The 24,662-nt window shown below is 42.4% G+C and overlaps 2 protein-coding genes across 9 annotated transcripts in view; one reads left to right on the top strand and one right to left on the bottom strand.

Annotated features, from left to right (window-relative positions):
- Positions 1-3,471: 3,471 nt before the first annotated feature.
- ggps1 (geranylgeranyl diphosphate synthase 1) lies at positions 3,472-15,037 on the bottom strand. 5 transcript variants are annotated; one of them, XM_076076992.1, is made up of 5 exons: positions 14,843-15,037; positions 13,003-13,095; positions 10,923-10,993; positions 8,865-9,039; positions 3,472-5,187 (listed from the first exon to the last, which is right to left on the bottom strand). In XM_076076992.1, the coding sequence occupies exon 5, from the start codon at positions 5,164-5,166 to the stop codon at positions 4,384-4,386; it is 783 nt and encodes a 260-aa protein (XP_075933107.1). In that variant the 5' UTR covers positions 5,167-5,187; positions 8,865-9,039; positions 10,923-10,993; positions 13,003-13,095; positions 14,843-15,037; the 3' UTR covers positions 3,472-4,383. The 5 variants fall into 5 exon arrangements, with proteins under 5 accessions (XP_075933107.1, XP_075933106.1, XP_075933104.1 ...); XM_076076991.1 differs by lacking the exon at positions 8,865-9,039 and adding an exon at positions 12,228-12,548 and having other exon boundaries at positions 14,843-15,035; XM_076076989.1 differs by lacking the exon at positions 8,865-9,039 and adding an exon at positions 14,530-14,604 and having other exon boundaries at positions 14,843-15,035.
- Positions 15,038-15,236: 199 nt separating this feature from the next.
- The window catches only part of arid4b (AT-rich interaction domain 4B), a 35,938-nt gene continuing 26,512 nt past the window's right edge, over positions 15,237-24,662 (top strand). For 3 of the 4 annotated variants that reach the window (XM_076076982.1, XM_076076984.1, XM_076076985.1), the window contains exons 1-2: positions 15,237-15,411; positions 17,514-17,562. In XM_076076982.1, the coding sequence (XP_075933097.1) occupies positions 17,557-17,562 (6 nt within the window). In that variant the 5' untranslated portion in view covers positions 15,237-15,411; positions 17,514-17,556. Of the gene's footprint in view, positions 15,412-16,127; positions 16,206-17,513; positions 17,563-24,662 lie in introns of those variants that run through there. The other variant, XM_076076983.1, reaches the window with a different exon arrangement.

Genomic DNA, 24,662 nt, shown 5'->3' on the forward strand with positions numbered 1-24,662 from the left:
GTCTTATTTGACAGCACTGTGGAAACATACAGTACATTTATGGATTAAACTACTTAAAGAAGAGCATACAGTCTGCTGAGTGTTGTACCCCCCCCCCCCCCTCCTCCTCCTCCTCCTCTGTGTGCACTAAAACGAGGAGGAAATAATTTATTCATGACACCCGGCATCTAAAACCAGTAGTTCTGACGGATTCTGATTCACAGGAATGAGGCGATATTATTAGACAACTATGCCCTGATGGGGCGACATTTTCATTCCCAATTTAAAATCGCACCCACAGCTCTCTCTCTCTCTCTCTCTCTCTCTCTCTCTCTCTCCATAGCGGCTACAGTGTCTCAGCCTGCTAAGGTTACGGCTGTCACTTTTTGCAAACATTTGCAGAACACAGAGCTGTGTGACATTGTGGATCTGGCAGATGACACATTCAGTAGAAGGTTGGCTATTCGAGAGTACACATAATTACACACGTCGTTAGTGATGGAAATATACTGGGTGAATCGTGGAGTTTCATAAGCCCTTTCGAGCCCTGCTGCAGTAACATGGCAGATTTACTCTGATAGTGTTTGTGAAAGATAATTAGTCATTCAGTTATTACTGAACCATTACTGACAGTTATTCTGGTCTAAGAGGATCATGAATTAGCTCACTGGTCTGATGATGAGAATCTTGGAAACGACTCAATCATCTGATGTAACACCATATATGGGAGAAGTGTCATAATGTCAGCTAAGTAATCCATTTGCTCCCAGTTCAGCATTTGACTTCAGCCATTTGGCATTGCACTTGCACAAGGTTGGGAGAGCGATTTTTTAAAAAGAATGGTAACAATTGATGCATCACAGGCAGAGATGTCCTGACTTTCATTCCCTGGTATGGGTCAAGTTAGAAAAACGTCTCATAATGCAACTCAAAAGCATCTTTTGTTAGATTCTGGTAAATGTCTGCATATTGTAAACCCCATGTCCCAGTTTGTATTACAGGAGTTCTGTTATTCATTTGGAATAACTAAACCTAAGCCGAGATAACCCTGCTGACATCATCCCGGTTTCTCATGCTTTACAAAGTTCCTTCAGCGGGATGACGCCGAGAGGTAGAGCTCCTCTATGTACTGGGTCCTGGCGGCGGCTCTGGTTCGATTCCGAAACGCTGCTCTTTGCTGCATGATATCCGCCCTCAAAACCTCCTTGTTCCTGTCATCCTCCAGCTGGACTAATAAAGGCCTAAATATAATCCCTAACAATATCATACAACTGTAGTCACTGGCTTAGTACTCCGGATAAAGCCTAAACTGAATTTAATGGGTAAACTAGCTGGTGTTCCCCTTTAATCAGGGGTTTTAAACTCAAAGAACACAGTTTCATGCAGCCAACGGTGATTGCAGGTGGAAACAAGTGCGTACTTTGTTGTTCCTCTTTATCCCCAATGGAACATGAGGGCTCACTGAGGTTTACACAAACAAGTGAGTGCTGGCAGAATTATGCATGAGAACATGTGTTATTCTGGGAAAAGTTACATGAATATGATAACCCACACTGGCAGGAATATTGTAAACTGAAGGAAGCTTTTTAATAAGCCAGTGGATCAAGTGATATTAAAGGACAAGTGTGTCGATATTCTATATTTTTCTTTTTGTCAACAAATGAAGACCAAACCAACAATGAATTGAATCTGATTTAGCTTATTTTTCCGGACTATAGAGCTATAGCGACTATAGAGGTATTTATTAAACATTGCTGTGCCACACTGTTGCAATGGGTGACATTTTTGCTTCATTACCAAGAGCATTGTGTTTTATTTCATATGAATTACTTGCACATCATCCTCACTACTCACTAGCATGAATCCACAGCTGAAAACAGTAAAACAAGTACCCAGCAGTTTTCTCAGCCTTGTTAAACATGAAAGTGTATATTTATGAGTTGCAATAGTGGGTTTTGGTCTTTTCATGAGAATAATAAAAAAAACATCCAACTTTTTTCTTAAATGTAGCTGGGAGCAAATGATTGATCCTTTAAAACATCTGGTACCATCACGGAGCATCATCGGTTCAATGTGTAGACCAGTTTAAGGTGCTCTGTAAGCAGCAGTCCTCTTCATGGTTTACTTCAGAGGTTATTATAGAAGGATAAAATGTACTCGTTGGGGGTATTTTCAATATGTGGGACTGACAAGCAAGGTGCAGTAATCTAAGACAACTCTACCCAAATACATATTAAAAACAAAAGAAAATAGAATAAACTCAAATAAGTAATATTTCAATTCAGCAGAATCCCCCCCCCCCCCCCCCCCAAAAAAACAACTGAAATCTGTTAAGCCGCATCTATTTCCATTCTCAGCAATGAGGATTTCAAAATGTTGTTGTTGCCACAAGAATATTTATGAAATATCTATACGAGCGCTCCCGAACACAACAAAAGCGTAAAGCGCATCCCCGTGATAAATAATCCAAAGCTCGCAGACGATGAGGGAGACAGTGAGTGAGCCGTGTCGCTCTTCACACAAAAGAGATTCTGTTTAACTCTCAAGCAGAACTCAGACACTGTGGGCGGAGACAAATCAATCGAGTCAACCCAGAGATGGAAGCAATGAGAACCACGAGAGGCTTTGATTATTGTAATAGACTTAAGTCAGCTCTGCGAAAGCCACTTCATACGTCGCCGCTGTTTATCAAATCCAAAATGCATTTGCATCACATTCTCCTGCACTTGTAGCTGAAAAATTAGTAGAGGCACCGGTTCCACAGATTTTTCAAGAAATTTGACATTTTGATAAATAGATGCATTTTCAGAAAGCCACAATTCAATCTGAGCGACACACAATTAATTGAATTGCAGATGTCAAGAGCTTCAGTGAGTCAACAAAGCTGTCTGGGACCGATAAGCCTTCGTCCACTTTTTCCGCAGCTGAGGAACAACTCAACAGAAGTGGCTGATAATACAGGATTTAGATAGCGCCCTGTGTTTCAGCCCAAACACCAGCCACCGTCCATAGCAACCTGCCTGTGTGAGCGCTCAGTCAGGGCTCCTCAAAAGGAGGGCTGTGCAATAACTTGCATCAGCAGTTGCGCCTCACAGCCTGAACTATTCAGCATGGAGTTGCAAAAGTATCAGTTGTGTTGCAAAATAAACACATGCAACAAGGGAAAGGCTTACGATTACACACACTGCAGATAATGATGGCTCATGTTTTGCAATGGTGGAGCCATGTGTGTCAGGTGTGTGTGTGTGTGTGTGTGTGTGTGTACATAGAGTCAATGTTTGGGAGCCTGACCAGAAATACAGACATCAGGTCCAGTGGGGGAAGAAGCCTAGAACTACCGTAACATGATTTACAAGTACACCCATGAGCTCAGTAGATGGTGCTGCTCATCTCTGGAGATGAGCAGACATCTTATATTCCTCAAATATAAAATGTCAAGTTCATCCATCATCTTTAACTGCTTTTTGCCTAAAAGTTAGACAAGTCCACAGGTTATCTTTTTAAGGGTTTTTTATTCAATAGATGAAAAAAGCTCTTTACAGCATCCTACTCACACATATAACTAAGTCACCCTGATGATATGCATGTGACAAGCTGTGTTGGATCTGAAGCAGACAGAAACGCAGTCTGCAATGAACCAGTATCCATATAAAGCCGAGCATCAACAGCGTTAGCACTGCTTTGCATATAATGCCGCCACGTTACATAACAAGCAGGCAATCGAGCTGCAGAGGTCTCTTCTACGGGATTGGCAGTCTGGAGGCTTAATGACTGAGGGTCTGCAAATCACTCATCATACACTGGAGACATCTTATGTTAAACAGGGACTTCAGATAAAAAATAAAATAAAACACCCAGCATTCACTCGGCTCTAGATAAACAGTTTTCATTTGGTGGCAAAACATAAAGAATACATTTATATTCACTGCAGTGAACATCAAAAGGAAGGCTTTTAAGCTTTGTTGCCATCTTGTTAATCTTTTTCAGAACAGCAGACATAAAACCAACGTAGGAAGTGAGTTTCTTTTTTTATTATTATTTATTTTACAGACTGAACAGCTACAATTCAGATACAAAAACTTGGAGATGTGTACTTTATTAAGTACAAATAACAAATAACACTTGAAGGACGCCATCGAGCACAAAAAAAGAGAGAAAGGCAACATTTGTTTTTGTGGTCTCGTAGCTGCTGAATGCGGCCAACGTTGTCAATCAGGATTAAACAGCTCAAGTTTGATTATTAATTGTGACTCATTAAGTAGTTTGTGAATGTAACATGCATGCATGTGTGTTGAGCTTTTTGGGGAATATGTATATCTGCATCTGTGTATTAGCAAAGCTTCTGTGATAGTAGAGTGTGCAGGGCTAGCATGCGAGTCGTGTAGCAGTGAAAGGTGGAGGAGGTCAGTGGATTTGGCCGGACTGTGGCTCAACACTGGACTCTGCCGTGGCTTCAGCCTCACGGTACATTTTGCTGAGGTGCTTGACGAGGCTCTCCAGTTGAGGGTTTCCCCCAAACTCCCGGATGAGGCGGTAGACCTCTGCCTCCAGGTCCCGCAGAGTCTGACGGGTGTAGGCAAACGAGCCCACCTTCTCCAGGTAGTCCACGCAGTATCGCTTGATGTCCATGTTCTCCGTGCGCTGCCTCAGGATGTTCTGCACCTGGGTGCTCTCCGGATGAGACGTTATGGCATGAATGGTGGGGAAAGAGAACTTGCCCTCGGTCAGGTCCTCACAGAAGCTCTTGTTCTCGCTGTATTCGAGGGAGCTCAGGTTGGCGTAGTCGTCGCGGATCTGGAAGAACAGGCCTAGTGCGTCCAGGAGCGGTTTCAGTTCCTGTTTCCAATCCGAGAAGAGCTGCATCAAGCCCACGGCCAGGCCAAACAGCCCGCCGGTTTTCTGCAGCACCATGTTGCGGTACTGCTGCTCGGTGGGACAGGTGTAGGTGTCCCTCCAGTGGATGTCCAGGCCCTGACCACGGTGCAGCTCCAGCAGCTGCCGGGTAAACATTCCGACGGCCTCGGGGTGCTCCAGGGTCAGCACCTTCTCCAACCCCAAGAAGTAGACGTAGTTGGCGGAGTTGATGACGGAGGGGATGCCGTAGATGCTGTGGGCCACGGGGAAGCCCCGCCGCAGCTTGGAGCTGTCCTCGATGTCGTCTATGAGCAAGCTGGCGTTGTGCAGCATTTCAGTCACCTGGATGATCACCTGAAAAACAAATGTGATCATTACACGAGAAATTAACAATGTGTATTTTGAGAATTATTGTGCAGTCGCATCCGTTTTTCCATTTCATAGTAAGTCATGCCTTCATGTTGTGCTGTGCAAACGTTTAGGAACTGTAACAACGATGCTTATGCTGATAAAAACTTCCTTCTCCTACTCCCGACTCGTAAGACAGACAGGAACAGGTTCTCTGGGAGCTCTGAGTAAATTATGCATTACAACTGGTATACAGCAGAGGGTGCCATGTGTACACTCCTGTCAGCAGAAAGAAAATTGTTGAAACAAAGCAGGCAGTCAATCGGAGAGAATGAAGAGTTCAGCAAAGATAAACTCTGGACTGGAGCCCTTTCACAATCACAGATAGACAGGACCGCGGATTTTATCTGGTCTGCTCTGAGAACTCGGATGTCGTGCCCAAGAGAGAGCAACACTTTTCACTATTCACATAGTTAGGAAATTACAGGTGACAATACTAAGCTTAGCGCACGTTCACCTCCTCCAAAGAGAGACTGATGTGGGCTGTGTACTCTTCCGTAGCCATATATGACGAGTGTATTGACAAGCTCCAAAAGCTTTATTACAGTAGGACAATCAAAGGCTATGCTGACAATGAACAGATTGGTGAACAGCCATGGTTAGTGTCCTCTGTCCACCAGCAGGAAGCCATTTTCAATATCCAAAAATGGCTTAGTTTCAGGCCTACGTCTGACACTAAACAGCCAAGGTCTGCTGTCTTAAGCTGGTCGTGCAGCCTGCTGTAGTGCGCCGCTGATTTAAAAGACAAGTGGTGTGGCCTGGTAATGAAAGCTGTTTGTATGGGGCCGGGGAGCACAAAGAGAGACTCAGTGGGTCCGGCAGATGGCCAAGGCCGGGCCAGTTGAGCAGTTTATCCGCCAAACGCAACCTTTTCTTCAGCAGGGTCCCGACACTTGCTCACCCTGCAACCTCAGTGAGCCACTTACAAGAGAGAGGGGGGGAGGGGGGGGGGGGGGGGGGTAAAGCTACAATGAATGCACACATGAAGGGGAAAATGGAATATTGCCAAAAACTTACTCAAGGATTCAACGGCTCATTGCAAAAAGTGGTCTCTATGAATTACAATTCCCTGCCAGGAAAAAAAGGACGAAGGGCACAATCATCAGATAAATACAGTAGTTATCAAACCTAAAGACAAGCGGCAGCATTTCTTTAAGTTCTGCACTTTGAGTGTCTCCAAGTAAAGAAATGAGTCAGACTGTCGCTGTATAATGCCGCCATTTAAGTGCCGAGTGCCTTCACAGCTCCGCAAGACCTCATTGATTATCACCAGCCGTAACTGATGCAGAAACTCACTTTGTTTGCCGAAGCTACAATCAGTGATCCATTAGGAAAGCTTCACAACAAACAAGTGCACCGAGTCCAATATATTAAGGGGGAACAACTCTGAAACAGACAAGTCAGTAATGTGCATGAACCTGTCTCTCTCACACATACACTGGCAGTGGTTAGCGCCGACAGTCGTCCCTCTTAGTCAGGCTGCAGGGCTGTTGATGATGTCTGGCCAAGGTTTTGACATGGCCATCCCACACGATACACCACCACGTCTACTGGGTTGTGTCATTCAAAAATGCTTTCTTATTCATCAAGAACAAATACAGCTAAATATGGCAGATGTCCGACCAGTTTAATTTGGGATTTATGGTTATTTAAAATCTTGTTTGTTGATGCTGTGTCCCTGTTTGTCTTCATCAATTGACTTGTATTGTTTTTGATGGTGTGTGGGGAAACCAGGATAATCATAGTCATCATAAAACTAAAACAAACATACATATATACATATACATATATACATATACATATACACACACATATATATATATACATACATATACACACACATATATATATATACATATATATAAACACACATATATATACACACATATATATACATATATACACACACACACATACATACATACATACATACATACATACATATATATATATATGCTCTTTTAATGAAATAAAACAGGAGGAGCTATTTCCTATGTCCTATATTTAATGAGTGTGGTTGTTTATAATTTCATATACTAACTAAATTAATCACGAGATGATGCGTCAGGACCTGTCTTGCTAACTACTGCAGCTAAACCATTTCCTGGGGAAACCCCTGTGATAGAAATGTATTAAGAATGTAGCGTCTAGCCTGGTCCAGGTTTTACTGCTGTACAATCTGCTGTTGTCACAACTTCTAATCTGCTTCGTGTAATAATAACCATCACATTACAGGCTGTATCCAGATGTTTGACCGGTTTAAAAAGGGATAACTTGTATTATTATACTATCCAGCAGTTATGAGTTGCTCCATTTCATATTTGAAGTGCCAACCCTACAATCCAGTTTCTCATTATTTTCTGATGGAGGCAGCTACATTAGAGTCACATTCAAACCTCTAAGTATGCTCTGTCCATTTCAGATACCAAAGTCCACATTTGATGAATGGGACCAATTGTTTTCTAGATTCATTTGGCAAGGGAAATGTCCAAGAGTCAAATTAAACTTTGCCTCTTTCTAAAAACTGCAGGAGGACGAGGACTGCCCTCATTCTGAGATATTACTAAAGGCCAGCGCAGACACAAGCTCTGACAGCACGGATCTGTGAACCGACAGATACACGATGGCTTAACGTTGACATAAAGCCAATGACAGCAACCTCTAGCTTCCCGCTCAAGATGGTCCTCTTGACAATACAGAACGGCATTTGCTCAAAAACAGAAATGTACCGGTTAGCCTAGTATTGACACATTTAACTCCAGGTTTATTCCTCCGTCTTTGTGCAGGGTTCATGATGAAGTATCTCAGCTCCATTACAGGTGGAGTCTCCACCTGTCACTGCTGACGGTACAATAACGTCAGGACATAATATAAAGTACGTATATCAAAGCTCAGCTTTCCACATCGTCACAGAGAACAGAAGGAAGCCAGTCCGCTGAAGGTCGCAAGGCCACTGGGTCCCCCAAACCTCCACCAACAGTTCTGTAGTGAAGCGCAGATGTGGGGTTTGACTTAAAAGAAGAATAATAATTGTCAACTGAATGAGACAGCGTGGCACTGCTACTGCCTCCATCTATCTGAAGGCACGGTTGTTTCCATGGCGGAGACTTCTTGGCAGCAGTGTGCTAATGATGACAAGAGGAGTGCTCTCAGTCTGAGAGGGGTTCAGCGGGAGTTTACAGAGCTGCTACATGGAGGGAGACAGAGGGGGAGAAAGCTCTTTGATATGCCAAACAAGGAAATTCTGTCTGAAGATGAATTTGTTTTTTTGGGGGATTTGGTTACAATCTGCATATTAGTGTCGGCCATATGAACTGCCAACTTATCAGAAACTGATCAGTCACCCCAAAACTCTCAGGAGTCTTCTCTAGCCCCGAGGAGCACATGTGCTCCTGAAATGATAATGTCAGTGCTTCACAGGCAAGAAACGTAGCAAAAATAATCAAAAATGAATGCTGAGTCGCTCCTTTTATTCCTTTCGCAAATTGAATGAATTCATTTGAAGACGCGCAGCTCACTGTATTGGTAGCAGAGTGAAGGCTGTGATTAAATATGTGACATGACAGAACAGATTACTAATATTAAATAATTCGTCAGACGAGACTGACAACTTCATTACTCACCTAGTCTGTTTTTTACTGAGGACTGACACCAGTCGTCTCAGAGGGGGGGAGCTGTTATTGTGCACTGGGAGGGGAATCGACCACAGGAGACAGAGTATGACCTCTGAGCTCTGCTGCAGGACTATGAATCCTCTGCTCGGGGAGGGTTTATAAAACATTCAGGACAAAGGGAAACCTGTTGAACAGCAAACCTAATGAGACCTGACAGGCTCAGCACTTAGCATTCTGCACTGCAAAAGACATGTAGATTCAGAAAATACAGTCTCCATCCTATCATTACTGGACAAGTATTCAGCCACTGCAACTGTAATGCTATCAGTATAATAAGGTCAATGGCCTGATCTCCCTAGGGTGACAGTGGCGAGGGTCCTGCTCAATAAAACCAATAAATCCTAAATAGCTCATTTGAAATTAATCTGACTGAGGAAACACAGGACTGCCAATCAGTCCGCTATCTGTACATGCACTTCAATATGTCTGTTGGAATTGAATCAGGCAGCATCCAAGAATGTGTGACAACAACAACAACAACAACACTGTAATGGATGGATGAGAGGAGGCGTACGTCTGTTAATCCTTTGCTCACAGAGGTGATCAGGAGGAACACATGAAGTCTCAGTGGCTACGGTGGATTATGTCTTAACATACACAAACAAACAATCCCTGAATGCTGCTGAATATTCCCCTCTCACTACCATTCAGCCCACCATCTGGAATACACTGTACAGTAAAAGATGTGCTACCATGACCTACACGTTCTCATTCAACAAGCTAAACCTGAATACTGAATTCTTCAAAGCTAGAGAGGTCATCATACTCACTGTAGCAGAAGCATCCCACTTCCCAAACACAGTGTTGAATGCATTTTATATCGTGTAACACAATGAACAAAAGCTCCTGGTAACTCGCTCCATTATACTCATTGGATTAGAAACAACAGCGAATGCAACGGATGTCATTTTGTATGCAGTGATTAGCATCATGTTGGCGTTTTCCTTTTTCGATCAAACTTAAAAGTGCAAACCTAATGACATTCTGAGCACTCAGACAACAAATAGCAGTTGATATGAATGAAAATTAAAATAGTGTTTTTCAGTAAATTTGGCCACACACATTTTGGCAGTTAAGCTTTACACAAACGGATTTTTTTAAATAATTTTGCACCTGTCGCTAGGCAAGTCCCTAAAACCAAAACAAGTCATTATTTTAGTTATGGACACTATAATCTGTCAAAACATACCAATATTATAAACACTAAACAAAACAAACCACAGTTGAGGCAAAATCCATCATGATTAGAAGCAATCTGCAACTCTTTAAAAGCAGAAGTGGGAGAGGATGGAAAACCTATAATCTGGCAAATATTCTGTCTCCCATCTTCTTGGGTTCATGAAAACTTATTTTGAAAACCTTGATGCATGTATTGGCTAGCATTATTTTACTTTCCTTTCCTTTTGTTTTTTATTTCTTTCAAACATAGTTTTGTAGAGATGCACCGATACTGATATCCCGCCGTATCGCTATCAGCACTGAAACACTGAAGAAGGCAACATCAGATGCCCCGATCTCACACAGCTTGGTATTGTTACTCGCATCAACTTTAGTCCAAACATGCAAAGCCTGTGAAGGACTTGGTTGTTCCTCCAGATGGCTAAAAAGCCAGAGCAACACCAGACCTTTTCTGATTGCTCTGCTTTACAAAATAAGTGATGTGGGCCGCTATTCAGAGGTCTGCAACGAGCTGATGGACCGTGCCTTTAAGCAGTCAAACCCCAGATTCATCTTTTAAAAACAGTTAATCGATTGACTACGTGTAATGATAATGGGGTCACTTGTGCTGTAGTAACCTCCTGTAATACATCATGGATGCTCTAAGCTCTACATCCAGGCTTTACATTTACATTCAGTCAGAAACAACTCATCTGACACAAACTCTGGTTGCATTACAAAATAAATTGCCTGTGAGCACAGCATGATTCCACGTTTCTGGACCTGTCCACAACAACAAACATCAGACAACGCTGAATGTTAAGAGGCTTGAAATGACCGATTCCTCACCTGCAGTTTGTCGTCTGGAACATTCAACCAGTGGTTAAATGCTTGCGATAGTTTCGTCCTCACCTGCTTTCCTGAGAAGAGTGCGGAAAAATAAAAGTGTAAGTTTTAAGAGTCAAAGACATGTGCATGAGTATGCAAAGGAAAAAGTAAGTGCATCCTTCACAATGATTATTGTTGCTTTTGTCACTGATATTTTAAAATGCACACTTTGTTGAAGTCTATATTAACACAGCTGGTGGGTGGTACCTAATTCCAAGAGAAGCCGAACCAAACAAACCAAAAAGAAAACTACGTTGTTTTAGAACCGGTGTTTTATGTCATAATTTCTGCCGCTATAACTACAGGTAATTATAGATCTGACTGTAAGTACAGGTGTGTATTCCGTTAAGTGAGTGTTGCTTGGATGTATTCTTATGGCGTGGATGACAATATTTTAGTTGTATTCTTTTGGTTGTAACCCCGGCGGTGTGAAACGGACTAAAAAAGAAATATAAAAACATAATTTTGAATCAAAGCAGTAAGAAGGTATCTTCCTCTAAGCAACACTTTCATTTAATAGATTACACACATGTAATTAAGTCAGATTTATCATTCTCTAGATGGGCAGTAATAGTTTAAATCTTCTGATTTACACAATCATAGTCTGCCATTTATAAACATTTGTTAGTTTAAACTGTGTCTTTTAGTCTAAATAATACCTTAAACTTATTTGTCCTATAGATACGTTTGCCAAAACTGTAACAAAAACACAAAAAGGTTTAAAACACTGGAATTTTCCTTAAATAATCTTATGAGCCTGAATGGCACAGTGACACTGAAAAAGAGGAAACATCCAAACTTACGGAGACCCTAAGGACTTGTTCTATTTACCCAAAATGAAGCTCTCATGTTAGGTCAGTCACTTCTCCACTGACAAAAAGTGACCAATCAAAGCTGAAGAACCAAATAAAGAAGTCTCCTAAACAGCAGCGAGTGTGCACTCAGGAGATATTACACAAAAAGGGATTTTAAACAATGATTCACAGCTTGCGGATTTCTGGGTATTAAAATTCTAAAACAGTTTCATTTTATTACCATGTTGCATCATGAATGTGTGAAATACCGCCTCATATATAAGAACACTAGATTACCAATATGACAAATCGATTACTAATATGCCGAATGTTTAAAAACATTGCCTACCAAATCTGCAATAAAATGGAAACCATATTATTTAGGCATGAACCACGTAGCCTAACATCTTTTAAAATTCTGTAGCTGCAAACAAATAGTTGCCATGTAAAGATATAGTGGAGTAATGTCTACCTGAGCAGAGAATGAAGTTGCTCTTCCTCTTTGTGTGTTGTAGTTCGAGCTTCTCTGTGCTTCGTTTACATAGAAGGACCGGCCGCGCATGCCTTTTAGTGCATGTTCGTGCATGCGAGCGTGCCCCACTAGCTGCAGCTTTGCACTGAGCTCAAACAGTGGTTGCAGCCGATAACGTCGTCCCGACCGACACACTCGGTTCCCCGTCAGGTGAACACCGTTAGCTCCGTCAGCACTGTTAGCTCGGAGCTGCCGGCTCAGCCATCGCCATGTTGAAGCCGTGGGAGGCAATCTCTCGGCTCCGAATATCGAATTTTGCACCTTTAACATAGTGAGAACATATGCTGCTCCCAAATTAGAAATTTGTAATATAAGTATTACATTGCTCAGTTGTCGTGATCGTGTTCAAAATGCATCGTGTAAAACATAAAGTACTTTGGTTAAAAACTGAACTGAATACATCAAAATGGAGGAATTTAATACCACAGAAGTAAATAACACCAGGTATTAGACTGGATCAACACAATGAAAAACTTTCATCTTGCAGGCATTGCATGTCTGCTGTGTGTACACTGAAGCCTTTCACCATACTCATTATTTTAGGCATCTTGCTGATGCTATGTGACTAGCAGTAATTGAGCAGGTCAGGGCTCAGTGTAGCTCTAGGACTCATCACCAGTATATTGCTTTCAATGACCTTTTAGCTGCATGTCTGCATGCCTCCACACACATCTTGTCCACCTCTCTGCAGTCACTGACATGGAGAAAGACTCACCTGGTAGTTGCAACAAGTACTTGTATGGTTCCAGCAGAATTCGCTCAGAAGCAGCTTCCGCGTTGCAATCCATTTCTTCTGGTTTACACAAATCTGTATTGGAGGAAAAAGAACATTAAAAAGTTAAACAATTGACATCGTCTCAACTGACAATATTGCAGAAAGGAGTGTTGACATGACGGGAACAATGTCAGACTTGAAGAGTATCTTAGTGTAAATGACATCAGAGACATAACTGCAAAATGCTGCTACACACTTAGCAGCTTAATACACATGGACTGTTTGGTTATTCATTAGTGCATTAGTAGTTTTACCCCTTTGTTACACTTTTCCTTTAAATAAGCACGTAATTGAGACACAGGAAATGCTAAGAAAAATGCAAAAGGAATGCTTACTCATAAACAAAACCAGGAAATAAAAGGTTTTGACAAATCTAATAAAAATGGATTCATGATGTAATGCAATGTGTGTCAGACGCATGTGCTGAGCCACGAAATCCGTTTATGCATCGTGACACGCTGATCACATGATTGGATAAGTTAAAACAATCATATTCCTGGTGAATCACAGAAACTCGTGATGTAGCAATAAAAATAGAAAGGTTGGGTTGTCTGTGACAGCTAGTGATCATCATAAGAAATATCCCTCACAATCACTCAAATAAAAATCACTTATTCATTGCATAAGACAGCAGTTGAGGTTTCATTTCATAAAAAGGCCCAGAGTAGATCATTTAGATTTTGTCACATCAGAGACATCTATCAAAAAAGTGTAAAACCTCTACCGTGAGAAAATGATATATATAAAAAGTTACCATTCACTGTAGCTCTGCTTGTGAACAAATGCTGATGTGAAGCCTCACAATATAATCAAATTATCAGACTGCAAAGATAGTTTCCATCATAAAACACAATGATGCAATCCATTTCAACCAAGAGACGGTACAATGGTATACAAGGAAGACGTCACAGATTATGTACCGAGTCATCATGGCTTATAAACAGCTGACACCATAGTATGTGGATAGTTACTAGTTTAATGGCACTGTACCATCTAACACAGCCCTGCAACTGGTAAGTGTGTGCAGTATAATTACACCTTTTACATTATTTTATATAACAGATATATCAAATAAACACTTTTATTGTCATATTGTCTGCAACAAGTGCCTAACTAGAATTATCATAACCTAGGTTGTTTCCAATTTTAAATGTCAATTTCACTTTTAAATAGAACCATTACTACGTTCAATTATATGTATATTTCATACTTGCAATTCAAAATGTTGTGATATTGAAATTCAGCCAAAGAGGTAATGTAGAGTTAAAAGTTAAATTTAAAGGAGGGACAAGTTCTCCCATCATGTTAACAATGTGCATACTGTTAATTCTGAATTTGAACGACAAAATTAAATAATTTAGATTTACACAGTGACCCAGATTACACATACACAGCGGAGCTTGAAAACTAAAATGCTGCTGTAACATTTAACACAACAAACCCTCCAGAGCTCTTAACTCCACCCACCTGGCTGCTGTCAGTCTGCTGATGCCGGTCCTGTTTTCCTGTTAGCCAGGCTGCTAGTTAGCTAGCATTAGCAGGCTAACATAAAGGCGACAATAAACCACAGTTCAGCATTTCTTTCTTTTTCAAAATAAAAAACTTCCACTTCAAAGTTGGACGACTAAGGCACACGATATGACTGTCAAATCCACACTTTCACATTATTGTTAGGTCCGTGTGTTACTGACCAATTCACAGGATGCTATGCTAAGCTAACGCCGCTATTATTGCGCACTATACAGACACTTTTCAACACGAGCTAGTTGTAATGAGCTACCTATATATGCTTCGGTGTCGGAACAGAGCACGCGCAGAGTCGGTGGGGTGCCTCGCGCATTGTGTGTTGCAGTTGCATTTCTACATTGCCCGGTAAAAGCTTCCGGCCTGTGATGAAATTGGAGAAACACACATACGTCCTGCCGGGACGGCCTGTAATACATATCGAACACACACGTGTTATAAAGCTGGGGGTTGTAGTTTTTCTCTCTGTATTGTGAGACCAAACCAGTAGGACGAATTCGTACATTTTACCGTGGATCTGTTCTCCTCGATCAGCCAATCATAAACTTCTAAGGTGTTTCCCCCTCGCTGAGCAATCCAATGGGCGAGTGTAGTTTGAGGAGAGGCGGGATTGTACGACTGTCAATCATTCTCAGGAGGCGGGGCATCACAGAAAGAGCTCGAGAAGCTACTCAACAACAGCAGCGCTCTGCGAAACCACTTTTACCATCAACATCCATCTACAGACGACGTTAAAACCTGTCAGATGTCTCTCATAAATGTTCATATGGATAACTAATACACCTTCGTCGAAAAACAGAGGTGTTTCTCAACTTGACAGCATAGGTAAGCCTGCTTTTGTTCGGCAAAGCCATCGCTATTTTGAACATTTTCTTTACTAGCTTGCGTCTCTGCTGCCATCGAGCCAACCTTGACGTTAGCTAACTTGTTAACTAATGCTGTGATGTGTTTAGGGTTTTTTCTCGACAGCACAAAACGGACGGCCGAGATTACTAAATAAACTTAATCAGATGCATAATAAAGTTATCGTCAACCACATTAATCCGATGAGCACGGTGAAAGGCTGTGCTTCTCCGGGGCTGAATAGTTTCTCCGGAGTCTTGTGTTGTTGAGCGGAGGAATCCTCGACGAGCCTGTCATGGTGTTTCTTTATAGCCGTCTGAAGTGAGATTACACGAAACCATCAGAGACCCGTATATACGATCGACATCGCTGCAGGATGTGATTAGTCGATCAGCGACCAAACGGCGTAGTTTAACAGGTAAATTGCATCGTCAGGCGTTTCTTTTGTGCCACCAGTACCATTAGCTCCTCACTAAATACTCGTCCAGTGTAGGTTGGACCAGACGGGCTATATTGTATCTTGTACGGAGGAATTCACGCGTTTATCTGACCATATGCGATGTGGACTAGTTCCCCCCTGCTGGATAGGACGTTATTCTCAGTGTGTGTGTGCGTGACCAGTATTTTGCACGTTTCCGTAACTGGCAACCCCATCGCTGACAAACTGTCTGGGCAGGACTCCGTACTGAAGAGGGTTTAAATGGACTCGATGCTGTAGTTAACTACGGCACCAGGGTTGAAGAGCAGCGGGGAAAAACAACCGAGGCTCAGGCGGTGTATGTGCATTTTTATTTAATTTGTGGTGGTCAATCATTCAGTTGCAGCGGCTGGTCTAGCAGCTCGTCTGGGCGGATGGCATTATATCCTCCGCGATCATTCAGCCACAAACGAGGGCTGCGACCTTCTGCTTTAACGATGAAACCTACTCGGTGTTAACGCGATGTCGCTGTGTTACGAGTTCTCCTCGAGCCTTGACCTTGTTGCGAACCGTTTTTCATCGACTTGTTTCTTTGTCAGAAGCGACCGCACTCAGTGAGCAGTCAGCGAAACGAGGAGAACATTGCGTGAGGATAGAAAGTGAGTTTTAGCCGCACGGCCCGATACTCACTTTGTTCAACTTGACGCTGTTATTAGCACCGTATGACATTTCTATAACGGTGTGGTTTAGCGGCTAAAAGCTTAATGTTATTATCGCTCTCTCCTCGCTGTCGAGTGCGTGCTCCTCTCCGCAGAGAGAGACGAGGGGAGAGAAGCGAAAACGAAAATGAACGGTCTCGAGGGGCATTTTTTCTGTAAAAACAAAAGAGACTCGTCTCCGACAGAGAGACGAGTCTCTCACGGGTTGCAGGTGAATGGCGACCACCGTTCTCGCAATTTCCACTGTTTGTTCGCTGAAGTGCTCTCTTGGTTTCTTTTTTTTTTTTGCCGACTTGTCCGCTACAGAAATGGCGTCATCCTCTGCTGTGGTGTTGGGTTAGTCAGTGCAGCGCAGACAGACAGCGAGCACCACGCTGCCGTGCTCGAAAGAACCGAGGACATCACTGTATATCTATCACGTTATCCTAAACCACTTGGTCATGCGTGCATTTGAGGGACTGGTAACTAGTTACTTCAGTGTTTGCTCGCCCTGCGATGCCACAAGCAAACTGTGGCTGCTGACTACAGAAGCGTTACATAAACGGCTTTAAGGGCTCTGCGAATGAGAGTGATCAGCAGCCTGCCACGGTTTACTTTGCAACACAGATATCTTTTTTTTTTGGGGGGGGGGGGGCTCTGAAAGCTCGCGCACACACACCATCAACACAATGCATTAGCCAGGATTATTTAAGGAAATTATCTTTAAACTTTTCTCGAATCAATTTACAACCTAAATGAAAGCCCACGCTCCCTAAAAGGAGATCTAATGTGTGGAGACGATGTTAAAGTGTGAGGGTCTGCCGCCCAGACTATTATTTTGTTTTCATGGCATCCAGCAGTGAAGCAGAAGAAGTGATGTCATCATAACATAACCGTGCCTTGTTGTGGCAGACTGAAGTTAGCACCCTCTGTAATGTCTCAACAGCTTCTTCCACCTCTTGTTTCAGCCTCCGCTTCGTTCCACGGGTCACCTCGAGGACTCATCGAGAGATGAAGGTATGTTCTTTACCTTTTCTTGCATGTGTTTAACGCCACTGGAGCACTACACCCCTTCTGCACTCTTAGCCCAATTACATTTAACTCCTGCATAAGCAAGCTTTAACCAGGCACATCAGACATAAAATGACAAATGTAATATCGTTATTCATCCCTTTTGTTGTCATGAATAAGGCTGGTGTGAACTTCTACTAAATGTCAATGTTGGTCTTGATCAAACACAGTGAGGCAAGTGTTTTGGACACCGGCCAAAGTAAAACGTTTATTTCATAAGCATGACATTGAGGGTCTCTAGCTGTATTTGCAAACGCATATTTGGAGATTTAATGTTGATGTTGTGCTTTGTTATGCAATGTTATTGAATTGCATGCTGAGATAGGGCCTGGGCATGTAGTGGCATATGTGATATTTATAAACTACGGTCATAGAGAGCTAAACATGTGGTGCGCAATGATATACGAATGACTGATGATATATGAAAAGCTGTGAAATTTACAAATCATCAAAAGCTCTGGCGTTGTTTTCTTCGGCCCTACTCAATTTAAAGAAGTCCCGGCTCTGTTTGTTTGGTAAATGTTCTGCGGTGCAAACTTTCTTATAGTTCCAATGGATCAACAAAGTTGTGTCTGTTGTTATGCCTGCAGGCTGCCGTTGTGTCGTTTGTTACCACGTAAGCCAAACGTAGAGTCATAACACGCATGTGTGTTTCACTTTTTGATTAAATTTACGACCTACATAAACTTTGACAATAGTCTGTATGCAGTGTAACCGGATTATGGGGAAAGAATAAATCAAATACAAGATGAAAGCCACTTTGTGATGGGAGAGTTGGTGGTGGACGAATTAAAAGCTGGTCTAGTAATGATTTGTAGTCTGTCACTTTGGCCCCAATGATGCTGTGCTTATTGTGGTTAATCACTGTACCACCACCCACTACTAGCAGTCTACCAAAGCAGCCAAATAAAATGCAACCAAGAGCATCATTGGATGTAAAGAAAATAGTTGCATGCTCTTTTTTTTTTTTTTCATTCATTCAAGAGAGAGAGGAGGAAATCATTTTAGATGTGGTGCGAGGCTTTGTCTCTGCTTCTGAATCATTTCTGCTGCCTGCATTCCTGCTTGGCCGACTAGGAGCGCTGACTTGAACTGCATGATGATTTGCGGTTATGTAATAAATAGTTTGTGCCACAGGAAGACAATGGAGTTCTGATTGTCATGTTGAGAAATGCATTCCAGTGCACGGAGAGCATCCAGTCACGGATTAAATAGAAACCAATTCACACCGTAGGCTAGCTTTGCTGCTTAATTTCATACTGTCTACTTTAAATAAGCTAAATATGTGAAAGTTCATTAAACTGTTGCCGTTAGGGCCCGTGACCATTCTGCAGTTATTATTCTCTCCAGCTGGATAGCAGTAGCCCGTTATTAGATGATGATTGTGTTTACACTTGCTTATTTTCATCGTTCTGGTTTACTGTTGTAGCGTTTGTTGTTTTTACAGTGCTCAGATTCATCGTGATCTATCGGTGCTTGAGGACTGCACATTTGTTTTACTGCTCTGTATATCAGGAGCATCTGCTCTGTAACTGGGACAACTTTTTCATTATGCTCGCTTAGCATTTCATGTCACTCTGGCTTATGGTCCGCAGCCATCCTCCATCAACTGCGCACACACACACACACACTGCTTTAACACTGTGTGCTGGATAAGACACTTCGATAAACATCCTAAGAGTCGACTAATGTGTTGGATAATTGTTTGAAATCATAATTATCATCTCGTTATTACCTTAAGATAATTGTTTGAATTCTTGATTAACTTAATATTTAAATACCGTTGCTTGAAAGTGAATGAAGAAAGTCCTCGCTCGAGCAAAACAATCTGTTAGATGCACTCAGCTAATGCACGTTGTCCATGACCTCGGTAACCTGGACACGATTTAATAAATAAACTAAATATTTTACAACGTCAGATTTAAGCATAACGGTGTAGTCGACGTACCTTTGACTTCTAAAACTTAACCGTGATAAGAAAAACGGTGACTTAACGTATGTATGACTATTCACTGCATAAGTTAAGTTAAAGGACCACTCTCACACTATTGTAATATGATATATAGGTATATAACATAACGAATGTATGCGTTAAAAGACTGGAGGTGTGGGGTTTACAAGAAGTGTGCATGTAGGAGGTCTGATGACATTTAGGTAAATGTAGGATTCAACCTATCTAGGGACTAAATATCATGATTTATCTGCGCATGTTGCTTCAGTTATGACCATTTTGTTTGAAATCAGTTTTTTTTGCAACTGTATGGAAGTGTGTTACTAAATTGCTGTGGTGCTCTTTTAACTGTAATTGTCAGTCCAAAGTTGCTCTAATGTGTCAAAACAGGAACTGTTCAGACAGTTTTTGCCGAAAATTGCTGCGCTGCGGGAGAGAAATGTGTTTAGTTAAGTTAATCCTGCATTTAGATGAGTTGACATCCTGTGGTGATACGGTACTGTATGTACTTAAGCATTTAGGAAGAGACCCGGTGCCGATCAGGTGCAGTCAGCTGCTGTAGATGGAGACCCAGTACTTTGTTAAGGGAGCTGTATTTAACATTATAAACATTAACATAGCAGCAAACAACTATCTGCTATGTAAAGATATAGTGCAGTGATGTCTACCTGAGCGGAGGATGAAGTTGCTCTTCTTCTGTGTGTGTTGTTCTCAGAGCTTCTCCTTGCTGTGTTGACATAGCGCTTGCTTTTAGTGCACGTGAGCGTGCCCCACTGATTAGCTCACGGCTGCTCTGCACTGCTCTCGTACGGCGTCCTGACTGATGAGCGTGAGATGGGTAACGCGTAGAGTGTGTAAGCGTGACCATTTGTAGAGCTGTAAACATCTTTGTCAAGGAAGGAGGGCTTTGAATTGAATGTATGTGTCTCACATCAGCATTATATTCTACTAAAACCCCCACAGAGGCCATCTTGAAAAGCTTAAGAGACGGCTACAAATCATTCAGCAGACATATGCAAACATTGGGAATTTGCACTTTGTAGCTGTCCGTGCTTTGAAGTCCTGGTGTTTGGCGAGTCGTCAGGGCATTAGCTTCTGTGAAAATGTAAAATCTTAAGAGTGGTGTACTTGGTTTGAATTGTTTGTGATACTCGGGGGAGTGAATTTGCTGGACAGGCCTGCGTTTTGGGGAATAAGTGGGTAAACAAAAGGTATAAAGATCTTTTTTTTTAGTTTAGTTTAAAGCTGCCATGGCATTGCCAAGGCAACTCGTGCCGAAGCACCAGTCACTGGAACTGTGGTGACTTTGGTTTGGACAAAGAGGTGATTCACAGCAGGATTATTGTACGTGTGAGCTCGGCCGGGAGGGAGCTTAATTCTTTCCTGCATGCCTCTTGCATGTTCCTTTGTTCGGCCTACAAGCCTGTTCATTATAGCACAATAAAATGGGTCAGAAACTATCGTTCATGATATTACAGTCATGCGGATTAGTGCCTGAATTGTATTTTCTTAAAGGTGCGGTTTTGTGTATCTTACATTGTAATTCCTAGACTGAAGATCATTGATTTGGTACACTTGATTTCATTCAGACATTTAACTGTTACGTCACCCTGTGTTTACACCACCCTCACCTGGTACAGCTGAATATTTACCAGTTTATGTTCACAGCATCATTTTTCACTGTCGTGCAACTTGAAACATACAACAGTGACACGTCCATTCTAACAACAGCACGTGTCATTTTAGCTTTAAGAGGGCACAACATGTGGATGAACTCCTGGACAATAGCAACAGTAGTGACCTCAGATTTCCTTTTGAAAATTGTTAATACAGCGAGAGTGAGATAAATCATTGGTGTGAAAATATGACACAAAGTGAAACTCTGCTCTGAAGTGGAAGTCACACATGGTAATGTAGGTGGATCCCTGGTGCCAGAACAGGAAATTCACAAGAAACAAGACGACGCACTGATACGCACACGATGGGGAAATAGTCAGAAAAAGTCCACAGTAAGTTGTTGATAGTAGGTTGGCCTTTCATTTTAACAGTAGTAAGTAAAAAGCTGAATAACACGGAAACACTTCAGTAAATTGAACTGAAGTGTGGCGCTTGAGTAAATGTAGTTAGTTACATCGCTACGGACAAATAACCCGCTGGTGGAATGTGAGTGGAGTAGTTGGCATCACTTCAACATTTCCAAAATGCTTTTATCACAAAGATGGGTGGGCCAGACTTGGATTGGGTCCAGTATAAAGTCCTGCACTTCACACCAGAATGGGACGATTTAACAGGTCGGATGGAGATTTTCTGGAAGTAATGATCTGAGCAATCATTGGTTGTCTACCGCAGTCTATTACGGTGGATTACGCGGAGCTAGGATAAATGACTGATCCACTCATACACTCTCCAAGCCATAAGACTCATTACAACACATTGGCTGACTGTGCAGATTTTGTAGGTAACAGTTCAGAAAAGGTGATGCTTTGACTGATGAATGTGCAGCATATCTGAATCTGAAACACATATACGTAGACGTGAGCATCACTTTGGCTTTAGTTGTAGCTAATCAGCGAAAGGGGGGGGGGGGGGGGCTATTTGCAAGTGTGTCTCAATAGATTAGTAATGGGTTTCTTCATGCTCCCACGGGACGGTCTCCCACAATCAGCCAGTGGTCTGTTGAGAGAATGACCAGGATCCCTTGAGCCCCTGATGACTGATACGAACACCATAGCAAATTATGTATCACCCCACAAATGTGCTGTCGGTATTCTTCTTTTTTTTTTTGACCTACTGAGAGTATCTTTTTTACTGAGTTGTAGAATAAAATTGCTATAGTCCCTCAAGCTGTCCAAGAAATGCACTATAAGCAGCAGCAGCAGCTTATTTTCAACTGGTGCTCGGCGGAGCTGGCTGTTAAATTTTTCATGACCCGAGAGTCTTTTATTGAGCCGAAACTGATCTCATTGTGCTGTTGCCAGTGTCACCGCGGTATATTTAGTTTTGAATGATTTCAGAGCTGTGACTTGATGGAGCAGCGTTATCTGTTGCGTTCCCCGACTAGAAAGACGTAAATACGGAGCAGGCTTCTCTAGTGATCAGTGAGCATTCAACAGCCAGGACGGACACTCCAGGGATTTACTTTAGGTCGTTCCTTTGTGGATGGGGGCGGGGGGGGGGGGGGGGGGGGGGGGGGGGGTAGGATCTTTTAAAGCATGAACAAATAAAAGTTGTTCTCTAATGTGGTATCTGTGCGCGTCTGACTGATATCCAAGTCGATAATCCTTCAGTGGAGCTGCACTTCTGTGAACACTTTAGGTTTGTGTCTTTCCGTGCCAGCTGCAGTTGCGTTTTGTCGCCCCGTGCCAACTCCCATTTGTGTGTGTTTAATGAAGTACATGTGCCTGGAAAGCGCTTTCCGTATCAGTGGCACTAGGTGAATGGCCAGAGGGCTGGTTTTGATCGTACCCCTGTTATTACCATTACGGTGACTTTTGCATGCAGCAGCTGAAGCAGCGCTTGTGATGAATTCTGCTCTGCTCTTCATGTGGCAGCATCTTGGATGAGAGCCGCTCCTGTGAGGTGTGTGTGTGGCGGGTTTTTTTTTAGCTTATTTTTAGTCTGTGAAAGGATGTTACACCTCACAAAGGCACAGGAATTCCGCCTCCCTGAGCTTAGTCATCTTGATTGGTTGTTCTTCTGAGCGTGTCTGTCGATCAGTGCCTGCAGGAGTGATGGGTTTTTCTCCAGATAGCTGTAGTGTGATCTAATCCATGGATAGATTTAGGAGGCGGGGCATTATCAGTGGACACGACAAACTGCTCTCTGTTTGTGTCGGCATGTGAGCATGACAAATGTAAATCTGGCCTCAGCAGTGTGTTATCACCCCTGTCGTGTTAAACTGGGGTGGTTTGGCAGCCGCAGCTGCCAAGATAACCCAAGCTGCCCCTCCATGAGTCGGTAGCATGACTCTTCCTCCAAGAAGAGGAGATAGGAACAGGCTTAGAGCAGGGGGAAGCTAGAAGGAGACGTACTAGACGTATAGGAGAAGTATCGGTGTGAAGGAGGAGAGAAAGAAGTAGTGTACAGAGTAGCAGTTCAGCTTTGACGAGAGAGTTGGTTAGCTGGTGGGAATGTAAACCTGGCGTTGGCTGGAGCAGCTGGTGCTGAGGCCAGACCGCACTAGAGACTAATGAGGTGTTTATCTGAGAGTTGGGGAGGCTGAGATGCTCTGGACTCTGCCCCTGAATCCCATCCGTCACAATCCATGAGACACCGGAGAAGAGGCGCCCTGTCCTGGTTTGGCCGAGCCACGGCCTCCCTAACACGGAAGACGCAATTTGTCCATCCGTTAAAAATCTTGTTTCTTGTCTCATTTTGTATTTGCAGTCAGTTTGAGTTGAGTTTTCAAAAAAAATAAAAAAAATCTGGGTGTTTTTACATCTCAAAATGATTTGTTTTTTTTATTGCACTTTTATATCATAGATAATAAACACATTCACTATTTTGAAACACTACTTTTAAGTCAACAGAGGATCCTTACCAGTTTCTCACAAAGCTGGACCGGGTTGTTCCACTTGTTAAACCACCGTGCCTATCTGTAGTATACAGTACACTGTACTTCTTCTTTGATATCAAGCATCCTATTTGCACAACAGCCAAACTCTGGTTATTCTGCATGAATACTTGGCTTGGAGTTCATTTAAATCCGGTTGGATTTAATTTATTTAAAGTGGGTCACGCTGAGGCGAGTCCCATAGTGACGAACCTCACTCTGTTATCAAAGAACCAGGGATTCAGAACCCAAAGTTTTCTAGTTTGCCGATCCAGATAATCTCTCCGTTAATGTCTCCTAAATACGATTATTTTTTTGGTCTTGTGGTTTGTGGCCCAAAATCACTACAAGTTTCCGGTGTCTGTCGGATAAGATAATGTAGGATTTAGCCTCCGGTAACAAATAAATTGAAGAGGGACATGAAACCCTTTTTGTTCATTTGGATAATTGGACGGTGGGTATTTTTAATCTTATTTCTGTTTCACCTGTTACTCTTCTATCAGCGGGGCAACACGATGCTCATGCATATGCAGTGAATTTCAC

This window comes from Anarhichas minor, unplaced genomic scaffold (assembly GCF_050575085.1).
Source record: "Anarhichas minor isolate MPS153535 unplaced genomic scaffold, ASM5057508v1 ptg000058l, whole genome shotgun sequence".
NCBI lineage: Eukaryota > Metazoa > Chordata > Actinopteri > Perciformes > Anarhichadidae > Anarhichas > Anarhichas minor.